The sequence below is a fragment of the Lepeophtheirus salmonis genome, chromosome W (assembly GCF_016086655.4).
Source record: "Lepeophtheirus salmonis chromosome W, UVic_Lsal_1.4, whole genome shotgun sequence".
Taxonomy (NCBI): domain Eukaryota; kingdom Metazoa; phylum Arthropoda; class Copepoda; order Siphonostomatoida; family Caligidae; genus Lepeophtheirus; species Lepeophtheirus salmonis.
The window spans coordinates 326,335-341,827 of record NC_092585.1 but is presented as its reverse complement, the minus strand read 5'-3'; the positions used below and the strand labels follow the sequence as shown (position 1 = coordinate 341,827).

The 15,493-nt window shown below is 33.4% G+C and overlaps 1 protein-coding gene across 4 annotated transcripts in view; it reads left to right on the top strand.

Moving 5' to 3' along the window:
* LOC121131300 (two pore potassium channel protein sup-9-like) overlaps positions 1-15,493 on the top strand; it is a 194,708-nt gene that overhangs the window by 45,871 nt on the left and 133,344 nt on the right. The window contains exons 6-8 of one of the 4 annotated variants that reach the window (XM_071893845.1): positions 6,177-6,923; positions 7,700-8,160; positions 8,217-8,585. The exons of the other annotated variants lie outside the window; for them this stretch is intronic. Of the exons in view, the coding sequence (XP_071749946.1) occupies positions 6,177-6,923 (747 nt within the window). The 3' untranslated portion in view covers positions 7,700-8,160; positions 8,217-8,585. Of the gene's footprint in view, positions 1-6,176; positions 6,924-7,699; positions 8,161-8,216; positions 8,586-15,493 lie in introns of those variants that run through there. 4 annotated transcript variants of the gene reach the window in all.

The following is a 15,493-nucleotide window of genomic DNA, read 5'->3' as shown; positions in this document are numbered from 1 at the left end:
TGGCCAAATGAAAACTGTTCGTACACAATCTACCTATGTTAAATCCTCAAAATATGTTGGCCGTTTCACCGAAACTAAAAGAAGACGAAGATGATAGAGCTCGGCTCTACCCATTGGAATACGACTTACCGTCTTAGCATCAATACAACCTGACTCTCCATTTAACTCTCCACGCTTCCTCTTTACCCACTTCTTATCACACCAACAAAACCCTTTTCAATATCTGGATAAACATTCTCTATAGCCTCCTCAAACTCTCCGTTTAATCTAAAAAAATCTTTCATAATTGTTACTGGAGGTCCAGAGCGACGAATAGTCAATAGGGCCCTCATTTGAAATCATCAATATTTCACCACCAGGAAGATGAACTGGAAAAAGATCAACCTTTGGATAATTCCAAAAGATTTTGAAACCTAAAATCTTCCATGCTGCCTCGTCCAAAGAAATATAACGACCATCCTGATACTCCTGAATCTCATCAGTAAGCCTATCTACAGAAGGATTTGGACCCCCAACGGTCCAGTCCGGACTAGGTTGAGCCTCCAAGATATCAGCTACACCTCCATGCTGATGAGACTTCTCTTTGGACACCGCTACACGAATTATATCCTGCCCTTTCGTAATATATTTGACTGCAAAAATAGTGTTAACAACCTGTAAATTACAATGACTCTCATACTTCAAAAGTAGCCCAGGATTATATGGAACAACAAGGAATTATCTATTGAAATCCTACCATACGACCTATGCTCATAAGCAAAAATCTAACCACCATCTGCTTCAGAACAACGCCTATAAGTTGGATAGAATTCATCTTTAACAACCGCGTTTTTGGAAAAGCCTTGGAACAACTTGGAGCAATACCTAGTGTATAAGTAACTATACAAGGAGAATTTCGAGCCCAAGGCCAACATGGTCCTTGAATCATATGTGTTTTGGCCAAGGAAGAAAGTTTCTTATTCATTACTGGATTCAGAAGCTCTGTGGACACTAATCAATCAAATCTAGCCTTAGTCACTGGCTTGTCAGGAGCATCGAGCCATATTAATATGTTTGTATGCGGAAGATCTGGCTTCTGCCACTCTGTAGATTCTATATAAGCATCGACCTTTCCTAAAACATTCCTTTTCAGAATATCATCATGAAGCTCCTCATGCTTCCTATGAAATACCCTAGCGCATACATCTGGTCTATCTATAGCGGATTCTCCTACCCGAAGACTCTCTACTATCTCTACCCAATTTGGATTACAAGTAAAACTTAAGAATAGGTCAGGTCGGCCATCCTCGCGAACAAGAGCCACAGTGTCTTCATAGCATTTCTTATAGAACCTCTGGGAACCATAAATGGTAGGAGGAAGAATAACACGATTACCTAACTTCTCAAGACAACTATTTTCATAATCTCTATTGTTCACAACATCCAAGACAGCATTATACCTTTAAGCCTTAATCCCTTTCTGGTGATGTAAAGCCCATTTCAACTTAGCCTCCTCTACCCTAGCCCAACTATCAATCAAATACATTAGGAACAAACGTTTCGACCTTTTAATAACGTTAAACTCACGTCTAGGAACCTGTATCCTATTCCAATAAAAATCTACAATGCTCAATGTTGGAGTAGAATTCTGCTTCCTATCCCTACTTTGACTACCAGGTGTCCAACCATCCTCACCACAAGGAAACAGCAAAACATAAACTAATGGATCATACGAACGATTTGTTTTGGAAATCTTATTCAACCTACGGTGTGGAGTCTCATGACGATAGTGAAGTCTTGAAGTCTGCCTTATTTCCTACCTTATCACCATCAAGAATGATTCCTACCACTTCAGCAGCTATCAGAAGATTGTAAGTACGGGAATGAGCCCTTACAGGATGCAAGCTACGACTATTGGAAATCACAATCCTACCTTCAGGAACCTCTTCATTAAACTCTAACATGTCCTTTAAAAACTCTACAGCCATTTTCAAATCCCTTACATACGGACTATACTTCTCCACTATCTCAGTTAAAGATTCCAAAATCCCTCTATCTAATGAATTTGAATTCATCTGCTCGGACATTAACTGCTGCGTCGGTATCAAGAAAATAAATTAAAAGAAAAGACGGACCAAGACCTTGAGGAGCAACAAGATTCCCCCATTTGATGACAAACTTGACCCTGAATTATAATATTCCCACTATAACTATTCCAATCGGAGGGTGGATCTACTTCCTTCAAAGATAAAGATGCCATTGCAAAACTATTATTACGAATCTGATTCGGAAAGGATGGACGACTATTAAGAACCTTCAACTCTTCCGGAGTTACAATTGGAGGCAAGGAAGTGGAACCTTCATGACGACAAAATATGTTACATTTCTCTTTCAGAAATAAAAGTGCGGAGCAAAAATCAAAAACCTTACTACCCTCTCCTCCATTTATATTACCAACATACGAATCACCTAAACCATGCAAAGCCTTATCAAAATCAGTGGAATCCACAATCTCAACAACTCTATTTCTAATTTGAGCACGTCTATTCCTTTGATTATCCAAGTACCTCTCTCTAACAACCTCATTTTACTTCTGGGGACCGACCACTACGAAGCCTTCTACTCCCACTAAGAGTATTCCTATTCTCATCCTCCCAATCCTCTACACTCAGTCTACAAGGCTTCCCTTTCTTAGCAATCCTATCGTTCCTTCTCTCCACATTTCGTTCCTCAGTCGTCATGGATTCACGTCTATTAGCCATATACTGCCTAAAATAATCAGGATCCTTAGAGCAACTACCTACAGCCAATCTACTGTATGACTTAGTCTTTCTGCGTAACATTGAGTCATCCTCAAAATCATCATCACTACTCAAAGGATCACACTCCACTGACTCTACAACAGTCTCTATCTGCTCGCAAAACTAACGAAGTATCTTAAATTTGAGCCTTTCATCTCGAAGTAAGCTTTCCGACGCATAATCTTGACTTCTTTGGGGGCATCATGGAATCCTATCTAACTCCTTATCACAATAAAATAATAATTTAACAAAGAAGGCGAAGGAACCCCGACCACAAATTAATATAAATTTATCCTAAAAAAATATATGTATCAATAAGTGAATAAACTTAAAAAAGAGACGCAGTTTAAACAATTATATTAAATACAAATGAAATAAACGAAAAATATATCAAAAATACCAAACGAACGAAATCAACCTATCTAACTACTTACGTATAATAATATAACAAAGAAGGTGAACGAATTTGAACAACGAATTATTTTAATTTTTTTTTGGAAAATATTTAAGAACAATAAGCAATAAAAAATTTTAAAAATACAAACAATAATATTCAATGTTATAATACACAAAAATTCAAATTTATAATATACTAATAATATATAAATGAAGATCTAAGGAACAATCAAAATTAACCTATCTAACTACTTATGACAAAAAGAACAAAACAAGGTGAACAAATCCCAAATGGCAAATACAAATTAATATAAATGTATCCTAAAAAAAGTAAATTGACCCTTTTTTCTTTTGAAGGTAATAAACGGTCAAAATTTTGGATCAATTTCAATTTGGCAATTTTTTAATGAAATAAAAAACGGACTTCTCTTCTAGACAATTTTTTTGATGTAAAATGTTGGTAAGTTATTTGAGGTTTAAAACATAATATTTTTATTTTTTTAATTTGAAATCTCATTTTCACTAAAAAATGAAAAACCATTGGTTAAATTCAGCATTAATATAAAAGTTGACCCATGTCCTATAGTTATTTTTAATTTTTTACAAAATTCAAATATCTTGAAAATATAACTATTTTATAAAGGTATAAAAAATACACGCCCTCCCCACCCTCCTCTATTTCCTCTGTATTATTATATATATATGTTTGTATTATTATAGAATAGAATATTTCATTAAATAACTTTTGCAAATATTAAGTTAATTCAAAACTTTCTTCACAAAACATCTTCAAATATTCCCTACTATAATTCATATGAATTTTTCCTTAATTTTAATTTATGTTATGACACAAAAATAGTATGGGGAAACCCCTACATAATATTAAAAAAAAGGTTTTTCACATTTTCCTCTAAAACTCAAAATACAAACCTCTTAAATGGAATAAAATAAGGTATCCTTTACTTTGTAAGACACATATATATTATTTTTACCTCTTAAATTTAATGATATCAGCACTTTTTGGTTCAAAATTCAAAGGCTTAAAACTTTAAAAAACAAAATCAACATGATTGTGTTTAATCAATGTTGGATATTCTAAATATCTAACTATCTTTTTATAATTTGGACTATGTAACTTTGACCAAACAGATCTAAGAAACAAATGAATATTTATCATTCTTGATGCGACGTAAATTTTAGCTGTTTGGATATCAAAATTGGTTAAGTAATAAACCAGTTCTTTGGTTGAAGTCAAAGTTTGTGCAAGCTTACGGTAGGTGGTTTGAAAAATTCCAAAGTGGCGATTTTGACGTGAGAAATGAAGAGACAAAGCTGTGTGTGTTCTGGGACCAGTGTGGTGTCATATGGTATGACCTTCTACAGCCCAGTTAAACCGTTAATAGTGATCGCTAGCAACAACAATTGGCCGATTTGAACCATGCTATACGCCAAAAACGCCCAAAATATGAAGCTAGGCAACACAAAGTAATTTTCCTTGATGACAACGCACCACTGCATCGCTCTATAGCCACTCGCCAGCTTGTTGAATCGTACAAATGGGAACCTCTTGATCATACGATTTACTCAATAGACCTGGCTTCTTCCGATTATCTCCTGTTTGCATCGATGGGCCACGCACTCAATGATTTACGCTTCAATTCTCACGCTGAAGCCAAAAAATGGATGGATGGATGGTTTGCAGCCAAAGACGAATAATTTTTATGAAGGGCATCCATAAATTGCCTGAAAGATGGGGAAAATGTGTGGCTAGCGAAGGTGTATACATTGAAAATTAAATTTGTAACCATTTTTTCACAATAAACGTTCAATTTTTTTTTTTAAGTCTAATTTCATAGGGACATACCTGATATTCCAATCAGTTAGATCTATGTATAATATTGAAGGGCTTGGATAAACCAGGTTAATAAAGTCATTTGTCTTAGCATTATTTTAATATATTTACTTAAAAAAATATTTTATATCTTGACAGAATGTATGTGGAACTCTTCATCTCGGAACACAAATTGTGCTAACAAATTCAACATTTTTAGAGATTGAGTCCAAAAAGTTGTTAAGTTTGTGGTTATTTTTCATTTTGCTGTCGTTTATACTTAACCATGAATTACTAAAGTAATCCATGACCTAACTATAAGTTACAATATATAAATATGTACTAGTATTTGTTTTTTTAAACATTTGCTTCAATGACGTTCAGTAACAATTAATCAATAAAAATTATAGTCAAGTTGTACAATATATTTGCTGGTATGACCATTTAAAAAATAAATTATTTTTACCATAATTAGTTATAAATTCAATCGTCTATTCATTGAAAAAAAATCGATGATCTTTCCAGATATCATATATGTAAAGGGGAGTCTTCTACATTTAAAATATTTTAGTGCTAGGATTTATATATATAGGTATTTAAATTCATATATATTTATTTTAAAAGCAATTTATACCAAAGATAGGCAGAATACTTGCTGCAGAGGGAGAAGTTAACACCAGGACGACCTATTAAAGAATGATCAAAAAGGAAGAAAGAGCACACGTAACAGTCGATTTTCCTTTTCTAATTTTCAAAGGTAGTTTTTCCATTACAAACATGTGAACTTTGCCCATAGGCTTCTATGATTTTCATAACCACCTATCAAGATTCTATATCCAGGAATGGAGGTTGGACGCCTTAGAACATTCATCCTTAGAACAAGATTTTATAAGATAAAACTATTTAAAAAATCACAATCAGCATATAATAAAATACTAATAAACTGAGCCCATAAGATTGTCAGACAAGTAAAATTTTGTTGCCTTGTAAAATTATTTGTTCGAAATAAATTTCTACATTATGCAATTTAGATATAAATTAATATTTTTTAGAAGTATTTTGTTTTAATAAGAGATTCATAATTTATATCTCGCTTTTACTGTTTGGAATCCATTTATATTAATTGATGATAATTTTCATTAATACAAGTTCTTTTTTCTTTTTTTCAGGCCGCAGCGCATACAGTTAAACTGGATGGAGATGTCATTCTTCAACATAACGATGTTGTCCATTGGCAAGATCAAGAAATATATATTGATGACGAAGTCCGCTCAGTCTGCTCTTGTAATGGATGCTACCCCTTTCATCGCCTCGTTTATTCCTCACACCAACGACGAGGAGGCGGACAATCAGGCAATGAACTTTGGGCTCCTGCAATCCCTGCCATTCGAAGTCAATTCAGTTGCTCCGCAATTGAAGAGCATCTTCGTCCCATGTCCAAAAAGAAACCTTCCTGTGATCATTCCTCCAGTGTTTGGGCTCACCCCTCTCCTTCAAAAGCCGAATCGGTTCATGATTTACGCAGAAGTATGATGTGCTCCAAGCTTCGACTTCCCTCTGCATCACCACTTCTTGTAGATTCAGAAATACCTAAATGCCCAAGTTGTGATGCTCGAATTGATCAAGAACTCATTGCAAATCATAAGATTGAGGCCTCCTTTGAGGAGCAGAGACGATCCATTAAAATTTCCCTAAGTTCTTGGTATGATGATAGAATATCCACAGGATCAGATCTGAATATATTTTCACGGCTATGGAGGACTATTAGTCAAGGTGGTACAATGCTGGAAGATACTTTTTCACAGCCATCTGCGGTCAAAGATCGACATTATAGTTTTGTTTTAGATGAAATGGAGTCTCTGAAATCTGTTCCGAAGGGAAAAAATTTACATTACTATAAAAGGGTGTCCTTATAGGTAAACAAAATTGCAAGGTATTAGAAGTAATTTGATTTCAAACTTCATCAAGTTCTCATTGGTTTTTTATTAAAGAATATTTTACAATGGAGGATTTAAAAAAAATTGCAACTTACAAAAACTTCATTAAAACAACAATAAAATTATTTATTTTAATCGTTTTTCTTAATTAATGATATATTAATTATACACTGTAAACACATGTAATATTTTTCTAGGTAAATGTTATACTAATTAATTAATTAATATTCATAAAGACTTGTTTCCAATTAGATTCTCACAACAACGATGCAAATAGTCGATATTCTTCAAAAAGTAACATTCTTCTATTTTATAAAAGTTTAATCACTATTACAATTTAATATAAGTTTTGTCTAGTGTTGTATTTAATTATATTTATACAGAAAGACAATTATAAAAAAATTGTTAAAAAAATAGATTTAATTTTTTTGCATATTTTAATTATAAAAAATTTTCAAATTTTTAATGAATTTCTAGCCGCTAAATTTTTGAATATCTACGTATATTACCTGGGAAAGTTTTTTTTTTTTAAATTAACTTTGGGATCTCTATTAAAAATGTATATTATAAACACCGATAATTATTTTGAATATACATTTTATCCCTTACACTTTTCTGTATCCTTCTGAAATATGAAATCTGATGAATACAATTCATTATTTATCTTAATAATGTCTTGCTTAGGATTTATTCGTATATTTTGCAATTTTTAATCGAGGTTTATGAATTTAATTAGCTGTTTTGATTATAATTAGGGATGTACCGATACCAAATTTTCAGCCTATTCCGGTTCTGATACTATCTTTACGGACGATTCTGATACCGATTCCTTATTATGTATTTAAAGGAATTTCATAAATATATAACACGATTGTTTCTTTTTTTTTTTTTTTTTTGAACTTTTTATTAATTAAGGATAGGGAAAAAATGAATGGAAATGACATGTATAAACTCGACTTGACTCGTGTCTTTTTTAATTAACCTGGGACGAATACTGATGACTTGAACTTGACTCAGAAAATATGGACTCGAATTCAGTTCTGTTATAAACAATATCATTCAAAAAAGAAATATTATAGTGAAAAAGTTACTCAATGGTTTCAGAGTAAACTGGTCAATCCAACTCCTACTGTTTCGGATTTTTGAACGCATTGTGATAAAAATTCAAATGTATGGGGCACTAAAAATGTGGTTATTTCTAAATTGTTACTTTCAAGTAAATTTTCTATACCTAGCTGTAAATTTATATAATGTTTTTATATACTTATACAGATAATAGGTACGGGACTGGATGTGGAAGGGGAACGACTTAAAATCGTATATTAATTACCAATGCAACCCTACACATGACTATAATCCCAGATTTATGATAAACAAGGCTACAAAGAGAGAAACTGAAAGTTTTCCTACATTAAACCCTCCGTTAGTGAAGATCATTTTTGTAACTTAGTTAGAGAACTGGGTAAAAAATAAAACGTATTTAATTATATGATAAACAGTTGAACGACTTTACTAATTTCCTCATTAAAATGGTGTATTCTTTTTTTAATTATTCCATCCATTTTGCAATCGTAAATATCAATTAAAAATAATTGTACAAATATAAAACATTGAGAAAAATAAATGTAAATTTTAAAATAATTTTAAAAGTTAGCTTGATTTCCATTACTTTTGCTGTAAAGTACTTCAGATTGCTATTTGATAAGTTTAGCAAAACTTGTAAGTTTATCTTTCAACATTATAATTTACATCACTCGCCATTAATTAAATAATCAATCAACTTTCTAATAATAAAATATATAATGATGCGAACAAAGCCTTCATAAGGAGTCTCTTTTAAAAACACAACTCAACTGCCATCAGGATCATTCCTCTTTTTATACACGTTGCGCAAATTACTTATGCCACCACTTGGGCAAAGGTAAGCACTTAGGCAGCAGATTTTTATTAGATAGCTTGTTCAAACATGTACCAGTTGGAAAATGGAGGGAGCCCTCAGTGGAATCCACAGCGGGAGCGACAACATAACAATTGTTCGAACTCTGGAATCTGTGAAACGTTTGTTTGCAAGGTTAAGATGGAATTTGAGGTCTTTAAAGGACTGGGCTCCCTGCTGCACTTCGAAAAAAGTCTGAAGTGGCTCCAAGACAATTTTGAAAACTTCATCTCGCCAGACTTTTGGTCTCCAAACTTGCAAGATCTGAATTGGATTGATTTTTTTGTTTAGGTTGCAATCGAACGACAAACCAAACGAACCCCTTTCAACACCGAAGATGAACTTATCAGTCGGATCAATAAGGAATTCCAGGATTTGCCAAGGGCCCAAGTGGCAAAGGCCTGCTAACACTTTCAGCCTCGTATAAAGACTCTAATTGAGGCTGGAGGTAATTTTATAAAATAAAATAAATCAGAATCCATCCAGCTTTCAGAATTTGTTCTATTTTTTTATTTTTCATTTGATAATGGTTTGAAAGAAAATTGCGTTTGATAAGAATATTCTTCTTTATTTTCTTCTCCCTGTCCCCCTCTGCAGCTGTTTGTAGCTGATATAATAAAATTTCATGACAGCTAAGCTGCTCTGCTCCAAAAAAAATTTCAAATTGTCAAAGTAACTGGTTTCTTTTTTTAACATGCTTAAAATACTCCATATTAGCATCACAAAGCCATTGTTCTAGTGTTAAATAATTAAAGCTTTAAGCTAAGTAACCAAACGCAACAGTTAGCCTGGGGATATACAATGGCGTAGCGTTTAAACACTTTTTTGCAAGGTTTCGCTTTTCATATGACGTCAGCTCTATTATTTTTCTTACTGACGTAGTCAGGGATATAATAAAGATTAAGGATTAAGCACTCATCATGAGTCATGCATGACTCTAAAATTGCTATGGGGAAATAAGTAATTATTTTCCCCCTTGGATTTTTCCATTATGAATATCCCACAAAAGAGAAAAGAAGTTTTAAATAATACATTTAGGATTTATTAATTGTTATTAATTATAATAATTAATAGTATAACAATAAATGAATCATTAAAAGAAGCAATGGTCAATTATTGTCAGAGGTGGGAGCTTGGAGTCAAGACTTGACTTGGACTACATAGTTTAAGTATAAAATACTCGTATATATTTTTACATTAATTAACATCATCATCTTTGAACCCGAATAAACCAATTATCATGAAAATCTTCTCTAGCTAAGCTAATTCTGTCTTCTGGACCTAGAAGGAGCATCTTCTTATATGTAAAATATATTAGATAACATAATAACTCCTAATTTTATCTCAAAATAATGACCAAACAATACCCCTAGGGGAAAAAAAAGTTTATTTGCACTAAGACATTTTTTGCTATTAATTACGTGGGTCCTCGTTTTGCTACTTGGCTTAAAGCCTTATAAATTATTAAGAAAAAAGAACGATAGCACCAAACTCTTTTCCTTTTTTAATCTATCAGCTATATTTTTCCCGAACGTTTAGTGCATTTATAGAGATGTGACTTTTGTTTAGGTAGAAAAATTACAGTAAGAAAAAGGAAAAACATTTGGTATATTTGCTCTTTTTTAATTAATATGTATTGTTTATTAAGCCGCGAAGGTGCAACATTTATCTTTAACATACAAATTAAAGAAGTCCCACCCATCTTTGTTGAATAATTTTATTAAAATAAACATAATAAAATTATAACGTATATTAATAATAATATAATTTGATGTTTATTTTCGGTGATGAACTGTTTTACATGCTTTTTTCTTTAAAATATCCAAAAAAAGTTCCAACTTGATAAGGTTATGTTAATTAAATAAAATGAATACATTTTGCAAAGGATTATTTTTAAAATGATCACCATAATTTAGAATTTTGTAAAAAGCTAAAAATTATCAATTCCATAAAACATTCAAACATGTTCTAGAATGGAGCATAAAATTATAGAAATTTTGATTATCCTATATTGTTAAAATGCGAAACTAAAATGATATAATTATAAAATCTAGAAGAATAAGTATATGAGCTTTTATAGATATTAGTCAGGACTTCAATTAAAGTTAACATTACATAATATAATTGATTCCATGGGAAAATATGATTAATAGACAGATTATCCAACCTTCTAGGGCAGGGATTCTCAATCTTTTTTCAGTAACGTACCCTCTAACCAGCACAAAATATATTTAGTAAAAAAAAGTAAAACACTGTGTTAATATTCTCTGGTTTATTAAACGTTGTAACTGAATATAAAATGCATTTTTTAGTGAGACAAGTGAGCGTGTGCTTCAGTATGGGTCTTGTTCAATCTTGGTGGCAGGGGGGTAACTGCTGTAATCAGGCTCTTCTCCAGGGTTACTTTGTTTCACTGCTTTGTCTTTATCACATTCATTGCCAAGAAGGATGCCTCACATAAATATGTGGAGGCAAAGGGTAGTAGGTGCTCCAAAGCTCTCTGCCCCAGGTCAGGGTACTCCTGCTTTACACACACCCCAACCTATGTAGTGTGGATTTGGCAAACTTCAACTAGAGGCTACGGTCAGATGACACTTCTTAGAGTTCTTCCTGATCAGTGATAGCTTGCTTGCTTCTGTTTGCCTCTGACAAGAGAAATGGGTCTTCGACCCAATCCAGCTATGCAAATTTCTTCTCTAAGTCAGGAAAGTAAGAATGGAAATCTTGAATCAAATTGGTCAAATGTCCCACTATGATTGACTTGACTGGAGCTCTGTTCACATCCGTATAAGAGAGAAAAGAATTGACATAATGAAAGCAGGTGAAATTTTCCTGCGCACATACCCCTCTCCACAGTTCTGCTTTCTTCAGGAAGCCTCTCACCATGTCATAAAGGTTTAAAATGCTAGTTTCCTTGCCCTGCAGAGATGTATTCAGTTCGTTCAGTTTGCTAAATACATCTGCCGGGTAGCACAGCCTTGCCAGTCAGTCTATGGCCTGGAATAAGGTTGTATGGGAGGATTTGTGCTCGGTCAGAAAAGTGGTTACTTTGGGTCGTAATTACAACAGCCATGTGAGTATTTTTTCTCCAGAGAGCCAGTACACTTCTGTATGGAGCAGCAGCTGTGTGTGTTGAGCTACCATATTTTCACAAAGGCGGCGAAAAAGGCGTGCATTAAGTGGCTCCGCCTTGATAAAGTTGATCACTTTGATGGTGTTATGTAAGACGTCATGTAGCTCAGGGTTAATTTTCTTAGATGCCAATGCCTCGCTATGTATCACACAAAGTATTCACTTCATGCCGAGAATTTCCTCTTTAATGCGCGCGATGAGTCCTCTCGTGCAGCCCGTCATTGACGCTGCTGCGTCCGTGCAGATGTTGAAGCAGGATTTCCAGCTGAGACCGTTTTCCCAGAAAAAATTATTATAAAGTATGTGCTCATAAATGTCATCTGTATCATCCTATCTGACAAAAGCAACAAGTTGTGCGTTTCCACTGACATCTGTAGACTCATCCAGCTGGAGGGGACAAGAGTTGCTTAGCTTTGCTACAACTTGATTGACAATATCTGTTCCCATCTTTTCTCCTCGGCGGCAAACGGAGTCATTTGACAGAGGCACAGTCTGGAATTTTTCCGCGGCATTTTTGTCGAGCATTGGCTTAGTCAGCAGAACCGCAGCTGGAATTAGCAGGTCTTCACTTATACTAACCGGTTTCTTCGCTTTAGCAATTAGTAAAGATATTATTGTATAAGAGGCATCCAGGGATTTGGCTGATATTGTGGAGGCTTTCCGAATTGTGTCTTGAGATGACCTTAATTCTGACAGCTTTCTTTTGAAAAACTCTGGTTCCCTACCAACATGAGATGGATGTTTTATCTTGAGATGGTGCAGAAGATGAGCTGGCTTCAGTTCACTGCTAGCCAACTTCTCCCCACAGAAAAAACACAACACCATGGGAGAACTAAAGCTTGTGAACGTGAAACCCCATTAGGATGTATTCTTCCGAATACTGACGAAATTTTGGACAGGCTATGTTTTTATTTTCTTGGTCACCTGTCCCTCTGTGTTCTCAGCAGCACCGCTGCTGTGCTTGAACCAGAACTCCATTGTTTGAGTTGTCAAGGCGACAGTGATACCAGGCTGGGTCAAACTATCCTTGTACGAGGTCAGGGGAAGACTCGCGTATTTTTTTATCAATGAAACTGAATTGCCCAAATAATATAAACTTCAGCTTAAATATCATATGTTTTTTTACAAATTTTTGTGAATGACTTTACAATAATTTGGTAGTAATAACACTTATGTTGTTTGGGAGATAAGATTTTTGCCCCCATATCTCTATTTCTGCAATTTCCTCATAAGATTGGGAAAGTTTGCCATACAATAAGCGTCGAATGCACAAGATGGGGTAAGAAAGACAACTATGCAAGAACCCCAAGGGGTACCTGTACCCCCATTTGAGAACCACTGTTGTAGGGGATCTATAATTTTTATATTAATACTGTTTTACATTTAAAAAAATTCCTCCATAAAACAATTACACACTTTTATCATTATTTAACCATTGGACAGGTACCTGAAAGAAAGTCTTAAATCATTAGTACAATATGTCTCGAGTTATATAAAAATAAAAGAAGCGAAAAATAAACATGATTAACTTGGCAGTTTGAAGAATGTTGTGGAGGAGAGCAGCTGAGCTGTCATGACGTTTTATTAGATTAGCTGTGAGCAACTATGAGGAGAAAGAAATACACACAAATCCCACTCTGTATCTAGCAATGTTATAGGTAGGAATTTCTCCAATATCAATATTCAAGTCTACCCTATGCCCAACGAGAACGTACACTTATAACTATTTATGAAAATCGTGTGTAATTAAATATATTAAAAAAAGGAAACTACAAATCAACATGGTAACCCTGAAAATTTGAAGAATGTTTAGGATGAGAGCGTTATGAGAAGGAAATAAAGAAAGGACTAACCAAGAATTATCCCGATGTCGAATCTTAATTCTACTTTGAATCTAACAAGGACTACAATTATAACTCCACAACAAATCTTCAAAGTTACTCTCCGTCTTTTATGATCCCACATAAATGTTCAATAAGGTTTTGAATGGTGTAGAAAAGGAACTTCACTCCTCAAGTGTTAAATAATAATGACAACAGTACAGGATAAGCAAATTTACTCTTTAGTTTGTCAACTCCAAAAGAACGGACGAGCTAAAAAATTTCATCACTACTTATAACTCCTCAACAAATCATCCAGTGTTACTTTCCTTTATTTATGAGTACACGTACTAGTGATTACTTTACACCTAGATGTTCTCTATTAAATAACTAGAGAATAATGATAAGAGAAAATTTAAAAAAAACACTTTTCAGATTATTATCTAGAAAAAAAATATCAAACGTGTTTGTATCACACTTTTATTCAATTCTATATATGTCACGGTGTTACCTCACTAACATGAAAATACCCATTGTATTTTGTTGAAAGCGATCGATACCCTCGTCTCGCTTGATACGTCATGGCTATTTCATAATTTATTATTTTTGATAAATAAACAAAATAATAAGTTATTCTATACTAATACTCCGTATCCAAAAAAACAAGAGTACAATTTGTTGTTGATCCCTCGTCGTTTATAATATATATATTGACCATTTCATTATTTTTATGAAGAAATTTGTACTATCATATAGAAATACAAATTTATAGCAACACTTTTAAAAGAATTTTACTTAGCAATATTATGATACAGTATTGAATAATATACCTACTATATAGATTTTAATATTCCGAAATATATAATTCATTTTAAAATGGTGAAGAAATAATATGACAGTGATAGTCTGGGAGTACATAAGAGATAAGTAGCAGTTGATATGATTGCCTAATTTGTCTAACTACTTGATGATTTCGGCCCTTTTTTCTGTTCTTTTTGGAGGAGAGGTTGTGTGATACGATAAAGTTAATGACGTCATTAATATCTTGCTTCTTCCTATTTCTCGCGCTCAACAATATAAGCATCTCTTTAGTGTTCTTACTGACGTCACAAATTGCACAAAAATTAAAAACCACGTCATCTTGGAGGCTTATAGTTGATATTTTACTTTATAGGAGTAAAATGGACATCTTTCCGAAACATATTGATGAAACTTCATCTAAGTGCTTCAAAAATGAAAAAGGCTAAGCACTTGTATTGAATACAACTTGATGCCAAATCAAAACAGTGATATTTGAATAAAATAAAATTAATAGGTACTGACAATCCCTATGAAATGACTAGATTTGTATTGTTAATTTTGGAATTAGAGAAACATATATTATTCTGAATGGTTAATTTGGAAATAAAATTGAAAAACGATGTAATAATATATTTTTAAAACATATTAAGACCAGGGACGTGATCACGATTTTTTTTTTTTTTTTTTTTGGAGGAAGAGGCTTTTAGACAATTTTCCTAGATATGACAGAAGGTTTTTTTCAGGGTTAAATTTTTTTGGAACTCTTTTAACTCTGAAAAAAAACCTTCTGACAAGAGGTCAATGACAGGAACTTTGATTGGCCATTTAGACGGATGTTACTGTGGGACACCTTACCTTAT